Source organism: Fusarium coffeatum, assembly GCF_003316985.1.
Source record: "Fusarium coffeatum strain FIESC_28 chromosome Unknown BRIP53273_contig_22, whole genome shotgun sequence".
In the NCBI taxonomy this organism is placed as follows: domain Eukaryota; kingdom Fungi; phylum Ascomycota; class Sordariomycetes; order Hypocreales; family Nectriaceae; genus Fusarium; species Fusarium coffeatum.
Genome location: NW_022157820.1, coordinates 30,078 through 47,286, shown reverse-complemented (window position 1 = coordinate 47,286; position 17,209 = coordinate 30,078). Strand labels below are relative to the sequence as shown.

The window sequence follows — 17,209 nt, the reverse complement described above, 5'->3', positions numbered from 1 at the left end:
CAGTTACGCGTGCTGCCAAGCGAAGTAAGAGCCATAGCTGCCAATGATAAAATCCCATTCCCACAGACACCATATCTGCCACTAGGTTGCAACAAAAAGAGCAGCTAAACTAAAGATGCACATTCTGCAACTCTCTCCGCAATATACTTCCTTCCCTTTGGCCTCTCCTGGAGTTACCAACAATGATGACCTCTTAGTAGCGAAGATCAGTCCTGACAATCTCATAGTTTATACGCGAATTAATGACGCAAGTCTCTCCTCCCTTCGAAGAAGCCCGCCACCCACGACCACTGAACTCACGCGCCCTGTTCTGGGTCCAGTCCGCATCGTTGCGCACATCCATGGTACCAATTCTTGCACCACCCAGACCACTAACGCGCCTGGCCTTGTAAACAGCGTTGGCGCCCTTGTTGGAGCCGGCAATAACTAGGTTCTCCCAGCTCTTTCCCAAAGGCCAGCTACCACCTCTGTGGCCGCGAGCCCAGCGATACATAGCCTGCACACCACCTGAGTAAGGCCCGTTTGGCCCTGCGTGGTTCTGCCTCTTGTGGTCGCGGCAGTAGTCAGAGGCACTGTCGGTTCCAAAGCCGCTCTCTCTGCCAGGACGGGCACCCTGACGTTTGGTCAAGCTAGGTTCTTCCTCAGTGAAGCTTCGAGCGACCCAGACGACGACGTGGTCACCGTCGTCGCGCTTGAACATGGAGTGCTTGTACACTGGTAATCATCAGCATTGGTGTTCATGAAGAGGCACTTGAGGAAGACTTACTCTCGGTCAGATTGACACCATGGATGTCTGCGAGCTCGAGATCGCGAGCTTCGAGGACGTCGTCGCGTTTGAAAAGCACAAGATCTTGATCATTGTCTGCAACTGGAATAGCTACAGCCTTAGAGGCCAGCAGGGTGGGAAGAATGTATTTGAAGAGCATAGTGAGTTTTGAAGATAGCTTAGAGTGTGTATGAAAGTGAGGAGTGATAGCGTTCAAGTCGGCTTGTTTTGTAGAAAGAATATTTAGTCAACTGGCGTGGGCAAGTGGCCTTCTTATAGTCATTTGTTCCTCTTGTCATTACCCTTAGCTCAATGTTCCTGTTACTTACGACTTTCCCACGAGACCACATGTTTCTCCATTTATCTTCTTGGTCCTGCGGAAGTGTGGCACTTCTCCCACATCGAATCTCCCAACTGTAGATACACGGCTTGAACTCCCACTTGTCGCAGCTGTGAGAAGTGGGCTATGGCAATTCCCCACGCCAGAGCGGAAGATTTGTCTTTTTCTGGTTGCCAAGTTCCCCACGTCTGCTTACGCCAAGTTGCTAACTGCAGATTTCGACCTGCGCCAAGTTCATACGCCGTGAATTTGCGCATCGGTTTACGAATATCCTGACGGCCCCCAAAAGCAAGAAAGCAATACTCGGCCGATTCATCACAGCATATCGGTGGTAGAACGATTGATCATTTGCCTTGCAATCAGGGTGATTAAATAATCGTTGTTGTTTTGCATATCCCTATCCAGTCTGTCCAAAGTGAGGGCACTTAGTAAATAGTGATGTTTTTCAGCTCAGCTACCCCTCTCAGGACGGTGGTCATGCATGCAAAAACTGACGCCAAGGCGCACGGCCCGCTCCATCGTATGTGCCGCGGCTTGGTATATGCAGCTCTTTTCGCTACGATAGGCCAGGGGCATCAGGGACGGTGACTAGTTTATACTGATAATTGGAGACCTTGAACGTATTTAGACAAATATCCACGGCCCCCAAAGCAAAGGCCAGCTTATCAACCCAGCTCGCAATGCATGGCCACGTCGCGTAATATACTTGCTCAATATTAGAAGGTAAGAGTCTGATTCAGACCAGCATGTAACTTCAGTTTTAATCCCCACGCCTTCAACTCTCCACTATTACCATCTACCCTCCCTCGCTATTATCCTTTCGATCCCATAAGCGCCCTCAGTACTCCGTCCGTCCGATTCAACCCGAAGAAAGAATGTAGCGTCATGACGTTGCTTCGAATCAACCAATGCGGTTTCTTGACGATGAGATGGCGGTATGTTTCTCACGGAAGTCCTCTTGTCCCGAGTACTGATTATCCGAAGGTCGCGTAGTGGTTGAGCAGAGACTTGATCAGGGCCACGGTGCCAAACACTCAAAACTAATATTCGCATCACAGGTATTGATGCAGCCATAATGGTAACGGCACACTCAACATTACTCCAAATCACAATGTTCACTCGAGCATCTAGGAGCTAGGTTAGAATTCGTCGCGGGCTGTAGAATGGACGAAACTTACAAGTGCGGTTCTTGCTGCCAAGCCCGAGCATACCGTAGCATTTAACTGCAGCTGCAGCGGCGGCACTGGAAATTCGTCAGTCAAAGAACGAATAGTGTTACAACAGGACTTACAATATACCAAAAGTCAATGCAATCCCAACGCCAACTTTCTCGCGTGTTCGCATCGAAAGTTTCCAAATAATCATCCACGCAAGGATACACAGCACAAGGTCGACTACTCCGGAGTAGGCTGCCCCAAGAGTTAGAGAAGTTGAATCTGGAGAGAACAATGACTTGCCTCCTGCGAAGATGTTGTAATATGTTGCGACCAGTGGATTCCAACAACTTCCTGGAACGCTTGCCCGCCAGCCCTTTTCGACAGGGGTGCACTTGATGAAAGAAAACACGATGACCAGGTTCATGATGATGTTCATAGAGACAATAAGGAACCAAAGGAACCAGTTCATCCATCCATCCACCAGCCTTATTAGTGTCAAAGCAAATGATGTCTTGCTCCATGTTGCAGACAACACGGCGAAGAGGCCATAGATCGTTCCAGTAAGGCCAATTTTTGGTATGATAGCAGGGTCAACCTCGTTGATGTCCTTGCCAAAACCCAGTTGGACTTCGTAAATCATCAAAGATGTCGAGATGACAAAGGAAACCTGGTCCCATATTAATTTACAAATTCAAACTTCATGGGTGTGGATGGAGAGACGAATTAGCTGTGAAAACTCACCCATGACGCAATCAGGACATGATCGTCCCACCAGAAGCCTCTCCTGCGAATGACCTTGCAATATAGGCGGAGGCCCAGGAAGATGCCAGAGAGAATAAGGAGTGACAAGGATTGTACAACGATTGTTCTGCCGTAGTCCTTAGATTGTGGCATCAGAGAGGCTGATCGATCGTCGCTGCAGGTCTCACCAACCGGGGAATGCGGATGTGTCGATCATATAAAAGCAATTAAAGAAAATGGACATAAGAGACAGACTGAAACAAGACTTGAAGACCATGCGATTGACGTGTCGATGATGATGGTATGTTGGTTCAGTCGTCGAATTGAGAGTGGAGGAAAGTGGATGAAGATGGGGAAATAAAAAGGGAGATAAGAAGCAGCGGGACTTGCGAGATCCTTTGCCCCTTGAAAACTGCACTGACGTTACGCTTTGGCCCAGGGGCTTATGGCGTTGACTAGTGTAGACACCATCGTCAGCCACGCGACGTGTAATTGGACCGCAACTTGTCGCTTTCCTCGGCACGTTCCGATACCATCATCGACGCGACGACAACGTCGAAGAATATATCGCATTTCCATGATGATGAGGTGCCAAGAGAGGCATATGTCCAGTGTAATGTTTTCGTGACTTTATTCCCATTTAAACTGAAGATTGGGGTTATGATCTGTAGGCAGGGAGGGTGTGGTAGAAGCCACACTGTCTCGAGCTCGAGTCATGCGAATGCTATTTGAATGGCTAAGCTTTTTCAAGATGCAGATCTTCAGACAGGTACAGACCAGTGTATGCAATTCGTAATTAATGATCCTTAGTTCAGATGCTACTCAATTATCGATAAGTTAGCGGCAAGGTTAAATATAAATATGCCTTTGTGCCTTTCCATTCAGTATGCCCAACGCTCGGTCACTACACTGATAGATTAATAACTTGGGATCGGGATATATCACCTTGGGCTATATTCCTGATAATAAGGTTTCCATCTTGAATTACACTTTTCAAGCACCATGACTCCGATGCTCACACGGGACTTGGGCTATATTCAAAGAGGTCGACGTGATGGTCTGAGATTTTAACCTAGTGTTTAAGCAAGTCAATTGCAAAGAGAGAGTTGCAGCAAGTTGACTCAGCTTACTGATATATCTTTTAAGCAGGAAGCCAACAGCAGACTTGGTGACCCATCAGGAAGGGAAGAGTAATTTTTAGGAGAGACAAGGTAGCTCCTGGCAGATGCTCCTACGTGTCTGGTCATCCACCAAGGCGAAGGAATGTGTTGCAGGTCTATGAGACAGACTGGACTTGATGAATCATTACAATTCATGCAGTGAATTCCTTCAGATGTGATGATTGTTTGACATCCAGGTAGATGACTTTGGAGATCGGGAAATGGAGTGAATCGTTTGAAAATCAAAGGAGCTTTGTGAAGCATGGCTTGTCCTTCAGTGCGTGAGTCGTTTTTCGTCCAGAAGAAAGCTCACCTCGTCCAAGTCAGAACCCAGAAGAAGACAGACTGTAGGAAGGACCTTTGCGAAGGGAAGGTGATACGAGAGTCTCGGCTCGGTCAAATTCAATTCCATCGTGTTCGCTCTTTTTCTTCTTTGTCTAGGATGCATCATGATGCAGGTTTCTTTAAGGAAGGATTTAAATGGTTAACCAAGTTCCCGTGTCTTGTACCTCAGACACTTCGGAATTTTTATCGTAGTGCCGATGGCTGTTTCACTCTCACCGCCCCAAGCTTTTTCGATACAGCCAGTCGCAATCTGCTTTTTCCTTACCGTGTTTCATCTTCCTGCAGACGGTGTGTATGCACTGATCCACTTGACGACGCAAGAAACAGAATCTGTATATTATTGTTAGCATCTAGATTCGCGATGTGAGATCTGAGACCAAATGAATAGTCTAGAGGCGACCCGAGCCGTCCGCCTGTCGTCACATGGCGCGGCCTTTTCCCAAGACGAGTGAAACCAGCATGAAGTGACGCAACGATCAGTAATCTGACTTCATGTCCAGGATCTATTGAAGGAGGTAGGGTTATCTCAATCGGCTACTTAACCAGCCTCTGGTCCTTCACGGATAAGTATCATCATCATCAAATCTTCTTCGTCAATCAATTCACTGCAGAACGTTACATCGCCCGAACCATCAAACCCAATTACAATTACAATGTCAGCAACTACAGATAAGGTATACGACCGCTGGCTCAAGGATGCCGAGCCCTGGCTCCAAGAAGACGACTGGAATTCGGACGAATACTTCAAATGGGTCGAAAGACTAGCCCAAGCAAAGGCCACCCTTGACGAGAGGTATATCGAAGTTGATAAAAACGTCCTTCAAAAGGTGTACAGCAAAGCTGCATCGCATGAGAAGACCGTCCTTCAGAACCGACCCAACGGTGACTTTGGTAGAGTCAAATCCTGGGATGTAGCCTACCTTATCATGCGTCAGATTATCGCCTACCACTTCTTCAATCGTGCAACGTTTGAAGAAATCCCTGAGAAGAGTCTTGTGAAGCGCGTGCAGGTTCATTTGGTAAAGATGAACATCCCCATGCTGGACACGGATATCGCACAAATGCTTCAGGCTGCTGCAGACAAGGTATGGACACCAGTTGCTTCCCAACGTGTTGCTCCTTTGACGTGTCCATTTACTAACAAATATTGCGATAGGTCCCACTCCAGCAAGCCATCGAGAGGGCACTTCGCAACTACATACAGAAAATCAGAAAGAGCGAGCCTGTCTCTACTGCCTACAACAGAAAGAGCCTCGGTTGGGATAACCCTCTTTTTATCAAGAAGCTTCAGCAGACCAGGGTGAACGGGGGCCCTGCCGATCGTTCTAAGATCCCGCAATTCTTCAAGGAAGTCAACGAGGACAGAGTTGCAAGGGAATATAAGCCATTCGAAGACGATGTACTGAAGAATATTGAGGCTGCTTTCAACACAGATGAGAAGATGGCGTTATTTATGGAGAGATGTGCGGAGCCGTTTGTTGAGAACGAAAGTTCAGATAGACATGCTGCAACGGCCATTGAGTACGTTCTTGACTCTCCGGACTTCAAATGGTTGATGGACTACGCGGCAGCGGCAGAAAAGGAGAATCTGTCTTGGGAGGCTACTATTGGACCAGCTGTCAAGGCCCTGAAGAGACTTGGAAGGACCAGTGCTGGCAAGGATTTTGACAAGCTGGCTGCCTATGCTAAGGCACACCAGAAGCCTCAGACGGTTTAATGAGTATAACTGAGACAAAGAGGGGTTTTCACCGCTTTGAGGTTTTCCCCAGTCAAATAGATAGTTTCGATGGATTATGTTGCGCCTTCATCCTCACTTCTATCTCTTCCACTTTGTGGAAACGTATTATTATTGACATGCGAAGATGACATGTACGGCAATATCGGTCAGCAACCTACCAATCCAGCACGTGTATCAGCTGATTTCGATACGAGATCGCTTTGCCGGGTCCACTGGTTACAAGCGTCCTCTACAACCGTCTCTCAATGGTGCCGATTGGTTCGGACCCTCCGAGACATGAGGTGTCATCAGCGCCACAGTTGGAAATGGATGTCATCAATAGCGTCGTTCCTCTCTTTGAAGGTTTCCTGAGCTTGTTGCGAGTATTCGTTAGTTCAATCTTGACCAACGAAATCACAGGTTTCATGGTGTTGTACTAGCAATGGGTTCAACCTTTTTGCGGGCAAGGGGTCTCACACAGGGATTCCAGCTGATAAGTGCTGAGGTACTTGCATTTCTAGTGTATGTTGCACTACGAGAGAAGTATTTTGCTTATCGCCAGAGGTACTTCTAGTCCCATACTAATCTCAGCGTGCAAGATGTAGCTTATCGACTATCTTATCAGCATATGATAAGATAGAGAAGTGGAGACAAGCCCTCCTTGATGCCCTGACTGTTTATTACCCGCACCTCTATCTCGCGATACTCTCTATCTGTAACTCTTATTTGACCCAAGAGAAAAGATTTACGTCATTTCCAAACAAAGTAGATAGACAATGTAGAGGAGGTACGGATAACACACTGACGGCCGGCTGAAGCAACGCACTGAAAACCACAAAGAAATTGCTGCTATAAATTTTCCTAGCTGCACATGAACGTTGATATTTGTAAAATCATTTTCTCCATGCTTATGACTGCCGACTACTTCGTCTTACAGGTGAAAATAGTGATAAAATACCTCATACTATTCCATTTTACTACGCACCGCTCTGTATACCGATTTCATCTTCTTCATTAGACTAAATCGCAACAAAACCCTTTGCAAGCTGAACCTACCCTATCGAAACCGAAGATCTCAAAGAACCTTTCCAATCCTAAGCACCCAATTGGCCAATCCCTGCTAACGAAAACTTTACAGTGGGGTTGTTTCATCTTTTCTCCAACTCTTTGACCCCAGTTCTTACAGACTCGCGATAAGATACAGCTCAGTCGCGCATGAATATTCATCTTGGCAATTAAGTTATAATACTACGTGATCACGGCAGTGCAATTCGTCCTAACTTGGAGTAGACCTTGCGAATTACGTAACCTTCTGGGACCAGGCAAGATGGGTTGCCTCTTACTACACTACAATGCTCGGATTGACGCGTGCTGACTTACCGTGGTCCTGGTTGTCGCGCCGATAAAGTCCGTCGGGCTTGAGTCAATGAGTGAAGCCATCGCAACACTGACTCAACCACAGAAAAAAGGGAAAAAGCAAGGCGGGTCAAAGCCCTTTTTAACAGCAATCAATCTCAAACCTGTCCCGTCCTTTTCACACACATGTCAAGCTCATCTTGGCGGGAGGAACTCATTCCAGTTAGAAGCTGAAACTCTGACAGCTGTTCCAAAACGCTGGTGAAAAACGTGGGACTTGGAGCAGGAGATATCAGGTATTTATTTTCCCCAAGAAAAAAAAAAAGGCTGAAACATCGAAACGGGTCGCCATGGCCGGGACCAGAGGCTTCCGCTGCGGCCAGGGGTTCGCCAAGATGATGCGGGGGTGTCGAGTTTCATAGGTTAATGTTAACGATCATAAGCTTAAAGGTACGATAAGGAACGATAAGCTATTATCAACAGGGGTTTCATCTCTCCGCCTGGGATTCAGGCAAGGGTTCTACGCTTGGGTGCAGACTGAGATCCCAATCGCCAAGAACCTCCTCCAAACACATCTGTCTGAACCCCTTGGGGCCTCGAACTCTTTGGTGACGGCACGAGCACTTTCCGAGCTGGTCGTCATCACTACACAATGCCTGAAAGAAAAGCTGGGATGAGACTGGATGAATCCCCATCGTACCATGTTGCTATACGACACGGGCAGAAACACTGCACGGATTACACTTGCCGAACCGCAGCCACGTCTCATAGTCAAAACACTTCCACCAAGAGGGCCCATGCAACAAAACATCATGACCCCAAAGTGGAAAGAATAAACCTCTTCTTATCCCTCCTCTTTAGCCTCTTTTCCTTTTTCTCTCTCTTTCTCTTTATCCGCCTGGTGTGTGTATCAACAATTTTTCTATTCTTTAATTACAGTCGTTAATTAATCTTTCATTCTTTTTTTTTTGTCCGTCCGCGCGAGCTGGTATCGCAAGTTTATTTCACATTCCCTTACCTAATCAGTCAACGATGCGCTCTTCAACACTCCTTTCCGTGTCGACCCTGGCTGGCCTCGCGACCGCCTCGCCACCCTTTTGGCGCCGAAACCCAAACCCACCACCCGCTGAGGCTGTTTGCGAACCTGTTACCGAGACGGTACACCTCCCCGCTGAGACGGTCCACGAGACGGTCCATGTCACCGTGACAGAACATCAAGTCGTTACTGAAGTGCAACATGCTACTATCACAGAGCACGTCGAGGTTCCTGTGACGGAGCATGTTGAAGTCCCTGTCACGTCCATCGTGCACGTCGAAGTCGAGAAGCCTGTTACCGTGATTGAGACGGTGCAACACGAGGTGGAAGTCGAAAAGCCGGTTACTGTTATCGAGACTGTTCACCAGACTATCGAGCAGCCTGTGACGGTGGTTCATACTTCTGTGCATGAGGTAGAGATTGAGAAGCCCGTTACTGTTGTTGAGACTTCGGTGGTGCACCAGACTATTGAACAGCCCGTTACAGTTGTTCACACGTCTATTCAAGAGGTGGAAGTTGAGAAGCCGGTTACTGTCGTCGAGACCGTCCACCAAACCATCGAACAACCCGTGACATTGGTCCACACTTCAGTCGTCGAGGTCGAGAAGGAGGTCAAGGTCACCGAGACTTCAGTCGTCCACCAAACCGTCGAGCAGCCCGTTACTCTCGTCCATACTGCCGTTGTGGAGGTCGACAGACCCGTCACAGTCATTGAGACTTCCGTCCACGAAGTCGCCGTCGAGAAGCCTGTCACTGTTGTTGAGACTATCCACCAGACTGTCGAACAGCCTGTGACATTGGTTCACACTGCCGTCGTTGAGGTCGAGAAGCCTGTCGAGGTCCCCGTCACTCAAGTCGTTGAGGTTCCTGTTCAACACACCGTTGAAGTCCCTGTCGTGCACACTCAGATCGTTGAGAAGCCAGTCGAGGTTCCAGTCCAGGTCGTCCACACCGTCACTGAGGAACTGGTTCATACCGTCGAAGTTGAGAAGCCTGTTCACGTCACTGTTATCCACACTGTTACCGAGCAAGCTCCTGCACACGCTGCGCCAGCGCCTACGCATGTCGCGCCTCCTGCTGAGCATCCTGTCGTCGAGACTCCTCCTGAGCATGTCGTTGAACCACCCGCTGAACATCCTGTGGTCGTCATCACCGAGGGCCATGAGCCAGCTACCGTCACAACAGCCATTACACCTATGCCACCTGCTCATGAGACGGCTGTCGTGGAAGAACCCGCAGCTCCCGAGCACCCAGTCGTTGAAGCACCACCTGCCGAGCACCCAGTTGAGGCACCCGCTGAACCTGCTGAGCCCGCCGCACCTGAACACCCAGCTCCCGAAGCACCCCCTGCCGAACACCCTGCTACCGAAGCACCTCCCGCAGAGCACCCAGTTGAGGCGCCCGTCGCCGAGGCCCCAGCAGCTGAACACCCAGTCGCCGAAGCTCCAGCAGAAGAAGCAGCCCCAGAACACATCCCCACAATGATGGAGCACCCAACCCCTTCCAAACCCGAGCACACCGTCATGGAAGAGCACGGCGGCGAGATGCCCATCGAAGAAGCATTGAAGCATCCCCCAAGCGCCAAGGACATCCCCGTCCTTCTACCCAACGGCGGAGTGACAAACACGACAGTCGCACCAACATATCCTGGACGACGGGCGGTTGTGAGAAGGTTCTAGATGAGATGAGCGTTTAATGGATTGGGATGGGATGGGTATAGAGGTTAAAAGACAGTACAGCCACATTAATATGATCTGGACTTGGTTGGCGATAGTCTTAATTAGGATGAATAAACTACAAATTGACGCCATTTACTTTGTTACAGTGATGTCTCGCTTGATCATTAATAAATTGTATTGTTCTCTCTATGTGGGTATATCAACTCCAAGAAAAGAGGGCTAAACTATCATTTTTCATTACTCCCAGCAATCTTCTTAGCTTGCTCAATGATATCCTCCCAAACAGATGGTCTACATCTTTTCTCGCCCAACACAGCCTCTGCCTCCACACCAAACTCCAGCAGCGCCTTCTCAGTACACCATTCACCAGTAACCATCAACCCCACAGGTACCTCTTCAACAGTACTCTCATGAGCCTCTTCACCCGCCCGATCCTGTCCTTCAGGTATGACATATCCCGCAGGAACAGACAGAGAAGGCATGCCGCAGAAATTGGCCAGCCAAACATAAGTCATGCTCTCTATCGTCCTATCCCCATCACTCAATCCATACTTGAGTTCATTTGCGCCGCCTTTTATCGGTGCCCCCGGGCAAGCTGTCGTTGGTGTAATTATCATCATACCAGGGTGCATCTGCCACAAATGCGCAAGATGCTGCATTAATAAATTTCGGAGCTTTTGAGCTAGGACGTAATCTCCTGCTGGTGTTGTGCGGCCCATTGCGAGGAGGAGTTTATTTGCGGCTGTTGTGTTTGATGATTCTGGTAGTAGAGAAGCGGCGTCTGCCAAAACAGTCATTGCATGTGCAATTTGTCCTTCTTCTGTAAACGGTATTGTGATGGGCACGATCTCATAGTTGAACTCGGTGCAAAGTTTGCTGATCATCCGTCTTGTAATAGCCTGCACACCCGGCGCTGCAAGATCAAACCACGGCTCATAAATACCGAGAATCTTCCTGCCCCGCGACGGCTCCCTGTAAAGTCTAGGAAAACGAGACGTGGGATGCGGATCAGCGACGATATCGTACACTGTTGCGAGGGAGTGCATGTCTGCTGCCATAGGGCCTTGTACACAGCATGTCGGCGCAGGGTTCGGTGTTGGGAACGACGAGAGACGGCCATGGGTTGGTTTGAGGCCAAAGACGGAGCAGTAAGATGCTGGGATGCGAATACTACCTCCTGCATCGCCAGCTAGGGCTATCGGGATTAAACCTGCGGCTACGGCGTAGGCAGCGCCTGATGAGCTCCCTCCTGTATAGTACTTTGGATTGAAAGGGTTGAGGGGTGTGCCGTGGATGGGATTGTTGCCTGTGGTATCTTTATAACGTCAGCACACGTCAATCCCGCTTAGTGGTAAGAGTACATACCCATTCCGAACTCATGCATATTTAGCTTGCCCAGCATAATTACGCCCGCATCCTGGAGCTTACGGGCAGACCAATTTGTGATAGATCCCGTGCTGACGCCTTTACCTGTATAATTATTCTTCGAACCCATCGTCATTTCATAACCATCCATATCGAAGTCATCTTTGATAGCGGCAGGAACACCATCTAGCGGTCCAAGCGGCCGCCCCTCGCGATATCGAATTGTTGATTCCTCGGCTGCTTTCAAAACAAGATCTACTCTTGTGCTGATAAAGGATGTCGAGTGTTTCCCGTTGATATCCCGACGAATAAGCGGTAATAAGGCATTTGCCACGTCTGTTGGTGTGGCTTTGCCAGAGAGATATAGTTTTCGGTAATCGGCGATGGAGTAATATGGTGTTTCGGGTACCGCCTCCTCGATGACGGATTCTGGAGGTGTGATTGTTTGTCGGGTATCAATATCGACCTGTGTGGTTGTATCACCAGATGTCTCGCTAGCAGATCCCGAGTAGCCGGGTAGTGGGATTACTGCTGGGTCGTATCGTGCTTCATAGACTTCGAGAGATTCACGAATGTTTCTCAATGAGGCGAAACCGGCGTTGTGCCAGACTATTTCTCGGATGAAGCGGATGCAGTTGATACTGTTGGGAACTTAGGTTAGTTTAGTCTATCGACATGCAATAGAGTGGTGGACTTACAAGAATACAACAAGGACTAATACCGGACCCCTCAAGACTGGATTATCGAGCTTCCTTGGTTTTATCGTCGTCTCTGGTCTGTCACATGTCAATACGCGCTCCAACAATCTTGACAATGACCACGAACCCTTGTTGTGCTTTTGGGTAGTCGATAAAACATTGCTGGCGCTCCAGCTCTTTCATACAGGTCGTAACAGTCATTTTCGTAAAGGTATACCGATAACTCCAAAGCCCAAGATAATAAGGAAATAGATGATGACTGAAAGGAGAAAGGATCATCCAACATAAATCCCAGGGGAATGGCTCACTAGTATATAAACAACAGAAACGCCACAAAAGCAAGGATATAAATAATGTCTTCTAGGAGAATAACAAGCGAAAGCATCTTAACCAAACAAGCGAGATCAAAAGCCACGATATTTCAAAATAGAACGGTCAGGCTTTTCGCTAAACTACATTCTAACGTCCAGCTTGCATCCTGACCCAACGTGTCGGATTGAGTTGGCTAGCCCTACGGAATACAGTCAATTGGGGAATAGCTGCATGCAGAGCCTCAGCGCATCATCGTTCAACCTTAACCATCACCCTCTCGTTAAGCTTGGTTGACTCAGCCATGGTCTGATGCACGCTGAGTTATTCCCTTTAGTGTCATCGGAGTGCCCGAAATATCACTAAGCGAGCGAGGCGGGCGAGATAAAGATTGCGCTTGATTGAAGCTAGAAATTCAGCTGCGCCGGATGCATGAATATTGGGCCCGCTTTGGGGGGATACTTCTGGGGAGGCCTGTTATTCTGGCTGGTCAATTGCTTACTACAGAGATACGGTGACATCTTGGGCGCGGATGACAGATCGGGCGTTGATAGATCTTGTTAAGCCAAGATCTGTAATATGAATTATGTACAATAATCCTGTCATTTACTACCTCGATAGCTCGATCCCTTCAAACAACCCCCCGTACTTCATGCCAGCGGTCAAGCTTTCACAGTGGGTTAGTGCCCCAGGTCCTCCCTCAATAGTGTCGCACTATCACCTTGGCAGGGTCAATGATGCGCTGGACAAAGGTCTGGACCCTTGGCTGCCTCACATGCAATCGTGATCGTGGAAAGAAAACAGTCTGACAGCCAACAGCTAAGACTCCATAATCAATGATCCGCCCTGTAACGAATCAGAGACGTTACCAACAAATGTCGAATTGAAGCGATACTTGAATGGGATTTTTGATCCTAGATGTGGCTGGCGTTGGAATCGATAGCTTCTTTGGGCGCGGGATTAGCTAGCCTTATTGGGAAAGAATGGTCCGAAATATCGGATCGTGTTTGTTTTTGATGTTTTTTGTCAAGACAACAGAAGAGAAGAATTGAATTGATCTGGTCAGTGCTGCTTGTTTGCTTTGACCGCCTTGAACTTGAGCGCATCAATGCGTTGGAGGAACATCAGGGTCTCATTCAGGGTCTAGGGTCGATTGATTGCGACGCGGGGAATTGGCCATTCTCATGTGACAACAAGCCATCCTCTTCATTCGACTGATATGAGAAGACTCTCTCATGATTGATATCAGGCCATCTCAATCAAAATCAGATAAGATTGTGCATTCGCTTGGCTGAGTATGACTTCAACTTCACGTGATAGTGTATGACGTAGAGGTGATGATGCTGTATGACGATCAAGAGGCACAAAACAGCCGAGCTTCATACTCAAACATTGACATCTGAGCATCTCATCAATAATCCAACAATCTTATATATAATACTTTAGATATGTCTGGAACAGCGCCCAATGATCCCGCGCCCGGCGGTCACTCCAAGACCTTTGAGCAAACCCCATTGGACTCGAATCAACATGGCCAAGCACAGTAGGTTCAAGCACTGTCCTTAAGCCATTAAAGACAATTAACTGATCTCAACCAGGAACATCATCGATGAAACAAAAGAGACAAGTGGAAGAGTTGTAGATGCCAACCTAGGAGAAAGCATCGACGCAGCAAATAGCAAGGGAACATCTCACAGAGTGGATGACATCCTCAACCAACCCGGCTCGGGAAGTGGAAGCACGGGCGCACAAAAGAAGGCTTCAGTGGTAGATGAGAAGGGATTCAAGGTCGGTGAAGAGGGAGATATGCATAACTTGGCGGGTAGCAAGCAGCCTTAAAGGGTTGTAGGGAGAATTATAGGTACAAAATGCAAAAAAAGAATCGCCACGATGTTAGAAATCGTTTTATAGGAACAGCCCGATGCGGGGGTCGAACCCGCAACCTTGAGATCGCGTACTCGTAAGAGTCTCACGCTCTACCGATTGAGCTAACCGGGCGTGGCTCTTATTGTTGAAAAATACCTCCAATTTGAACACTATGTTCCTAGATACCTGCTCGAATCTTCTTTCTCTTCTCTCATGTCGTGGTCGCAGGGTAGGTTTCGCGGTCGTAACGTTCATCCTCTCACTTGTGGCTTCAGCGACAAGGACTTCGCGAATCAATCGGTTGATGTATGTAGAGATTTGAGAGCCGCATTGATGCTTGAGGGATATTCTCGCAGATGGGTCATTGATGCATCAGGTTCGAAGATAAGATGCTGTGAGTTAAAGCCCACGTGGCTCATTCGCCTCATCATCCTGGCTTCTCAATTGGGTAAGTCATCAATGACGCAACCGACTTCAACGCGCTGTTTACTTCAATTCACCACCCAACACCCATGTAATGACAGTTTCCCAAAGAAACGACCAATATGGTCATTTTAACCTCAGTTCGTAAATCACCTGCTTATCTCTACGCCAAAACGTACTGTCTCTGTGCATTGGTCTCCCTCGTACAGGCGACGCCCGTATCATCGCGGTTTCAAACAACCAAGCCAACGCGCTTTCGCAATGGAAGAATCTTGACATCAAGCCCAAGCCCACACGGAATTCAACACACTACTAGTGAGGAAAAATATTCATTGTCCGAGAAAGCGACGCGTATCGTGCAGAGATGGTACGCCAGAGCAGAAGACCTCGCTTCTGTCAGGAAGCTTCTCAAACGCGATGAATCAGACAGCAAAACATACCCCGAACTGAAATGGGACGCAAAAGTCCGCCAAAGCTCATCTCTACACCCAGAAGAGCAGAAATTTATAAATCTTCGCCAACTTCGGATGTCATCAGAAGGTGAAGACTCACTACGCAAATTTCTTGACCTACCACCAAACGAAAAGGTCGACCCACGAGATGTCCCGCTCATATCCCTCGGTGGCTCTGGCGGCGGGTATAGAGTCATGTACGGTTTTGCAGGCTTCATACACGCCGCTAAACAAGCTGGTCTGTGGGATTGTATCACTTGGACGGCTGGTGTAAGCGGTAGTTGCTGGACTTTGGCAGGATACTACACCATCGCTCGTAACGACATTTCAAAACTGATCGATCACTATTTAACTGTCGCGAGTGAAAAGGCGCATCCCATGAGTATTTATGCTCTTAACAAAGTCGCGCGAAGTAAGAAGGGTGTTTACTTTCTCATCGGTCCGTTGGTAAGTAAAGCGCAGAAAAGTATTATTGGATTGAGTGTTATGGATCTATATTCTACGCTTACGGCGACGTATATGCTTTTATCAAGGGAGGGGAAGGGAAGTTTGGGAAGAGCTATGTTCCAGTGGTCGAGGATCTGGGAGAGAAGTGGCATTGCGGAAGGGAGGGAGCCGATGCCGATCCTTGCTGCTGTTAGGAGGGTTCCGAAGTATTCTTATGTGAGGAAGAGTCCTGCGAGAAAGGTGACTGATGTTCTGGATGGGATTACAGTTCAAGACAAGGCGGCTTCAAGAAGTGTGTCAGGGAGTCGACCGAGGAAGCTCTTCCAGTACTTCGAGATCTCACCTCTCGAAATCGGAAGTCCGGATCTCAATCGCTACGTCCCATCGTGGTCATGGGGCCGCACCTTTGTCTCTGGCCACTCAGTCGACCGTCGTCCGGAACAATCCTTCTCACTTCTCCTCGGCCAGTGCACAAGCGCACCTGCAGGACCGTTGACGGAGTGTATTAAAGCTTTTCTGGTGTCGATACCCAAGGATACAATCATGGCGCGCTTGGTTGGGGCGTTCAACAGACTACTCCAATCCAAGCAGCTTGAGGGTCTGTGGGGAAATCCAATTCGAGCGGGCCATGATCCGAATCCTTTTTATGGACTTGAGAAGCCACTTATGGCGAGGGAACATACGTCTGAGCACGCCGAACTTCGATCACATGCAGCCGACACGGAAGTTCAGAGACCCAGCGCCGTGACAGACGCTTCAACGGGACACCATACGCCATGGGAAGCCCAAGGACGTACAGGATTAATGGACTGCGGCATGGCGAATAATCTCCCCAACCATGTCCTCGCAAGAGCAGAACGAGGTGTCGGTATTTTTATATCCTTCGATTCATCATCGGATGTTCAGACTGGAGCCGCCGTCCAGCGCTTACACCACTGGGCTGCGGACTTTGACTTTGAGCTTCAAGAGGACACCAATATCTTCCACAGACCCCAGAAAAACCCTGATCTAGACTCGAGTCTTGGTTCGGAGATCGAAGTTCGGCATCTAGATCAGTATGCAAGAGTGTTTCGGGCTAAAAGGCAGAATGGCCATGAGGTTTATGTCATCTACTGTCCACTTCTACCGAATGGCATCAACCCTGACTATAACCCAGCAGTAAGTTCTGACACTTCTCATAATGATCCAACTGACCTGTCAGACATCTCCATTTTCGACCTCAACAAACCTAATGTGGACACCCGCCCAAGTTCAAACAGTCCTCACAACATCCTCAGCAAACTTCACAAACTACGCTCTAGACACTATAAAACGCGTCGTTAAAAAGGTATACGAAGATGAAAAAGAACATA

General features: G+C 48.4%; 7 protein-coding genes across 7 annotated transcripts; 4 read left to right on the top strand and 3 right to left on the bottom strand.

The window, feature by feature from the left end:
• Nucleotides 1–193: 193 nt before the first annotated feature.
• On the bottom strand, nucleotides 194–926 carry FIESC28_00793 (uncharacterized protein; the record flags this gene model as incomplete). The annotated part of the gene is made up of 2 exons (XM_031154944.1): nucleotides 194–714; nucleotides 767–926. 2 exons carry the CDS (start codon nucleotides 924–926, stop codon nucleotides 194–196), a joined length of 681 nt encoding a protein of 226 aa, XP_031020979.1.
• A 1,319-nt stretch (nucleotides 927–2,245) lies between these two features.
• Nucleotides 2,246–3,157, bottom strand: FIESC28_00792 (uncharacterized protein; the record flags this gene model as incomplete). The annotated part of the gene is made up of 4 exons (XM_031154943.1): nucleotides 2,246–2,262; nucleotides 2,318–2,349; nucleotides 2,398–2,930; nucleotides 3,005–3,157. 4 exons carry the CDS (start codon nucleotides 3,155–3,157, stop codon nucleotides 2,246–2,248), a joined length of 735 nt encoding a protein of 244 aa, XP_031020978.1.
• A 2,005-nt stretch (nucleotides 3,158–5,162) lies between these two features.
• FIESC28_00791 (uncharacterized protein) lies at nucleotides 5,163–6,226 on the top strand (the record flags this gene model as incomplete). The annotated part of the gene is made up of 2 exons (XM_031154942.1): nucleotides 5,163–5,594; nucleotides 5,666–6,226. The coding sequence occupies 2 exons, from the start codon at nucleotides 5,163–5,165 to the stop codon at nucleotides 6,224–6,226; spliced, it is 993 nt and encodes a 330-aa protein (XP_031020977.1).
• A 2,388-nt stretch (nucleotides 6,227–8,614) lies between these two features.
• FIESC28_00790 (uncharacterized protein) lies at nucleotides 8,615–10,297 on the top strand (the record flags this gene model as incomplete). The annotated part of the gene is made up of 1 exon (XM_031154941.1): nucleotides 8,615–10,297. One exon carries the CDS (start codon nucleotides 8,615–8,617, stop codon nucleotides 10,295–10,297), a length of 1,683 nt encoding a protein of 560 aa, XP_031020976.1.
• Nucleotides 10,298–10,524: 227 nt separating this feature from the next.
• Nucleotides 10,525–12,561, bottom strand: FIESC28_00789 (uncharacterized protein; the record flags this gene model as incomplete). Its single annotated transcript, XM_031154940.1, has 4 exons — nucleotides 10,525–11,612; nucleotides 11,663–12,303; nucleotides 12,361–12,438; nucleotides 12,488–12,561. The coding sequence occupies 4 exons, from the start codon at nucleotides 12,559–12,561 to the stop codon at nucleotides 10,525–10,527; spliced, it is 1,881 nt and encodes a 626-aa protein (XP_031020975.1).
• A 1,556-nt stretch (nucleotides 12,562–14,117) lies between these two features.
• FIESC28_00788 (uncharacterized protein) lies at nucleotides 14,118–14,508 on the top strand (the record flags this gene model as incomplete). The annotated part of the gene is made up of 2 exons (XM_031154939.1): nucleotides 14,118–14,212; nucleotides 14,268–14,508. 2 exons carry the CDS (start codon nucleotides 14,118–14,120, stop codon nucleotides 14,506–14,508), a joined length of 336 nt encoding a protein of 111 aa, XP_031020974.1.
• A 572-nt stretch (nucleotides 14,509–15,080) lies between these two features.
• Nucleotides 15,081–17,180, top strand: FIESC28_00787 (uncharacterized protein; the record flags this gene model as incomplete). Its single annotated transcript, XM_031154938.1, has 1 exon — nucleotides 15,081–17,180. The coding sequence occupies one exon, from the start codon at nucleotides 15,081–15,083 to the stop codon at nucleotides 17,178–17,180; it is 2,100 nt and encodes a 699-aa protein (XP_031020973.1).
• Nucleotides 17,181–17,209: the final 29 nt, after the last annotated feature.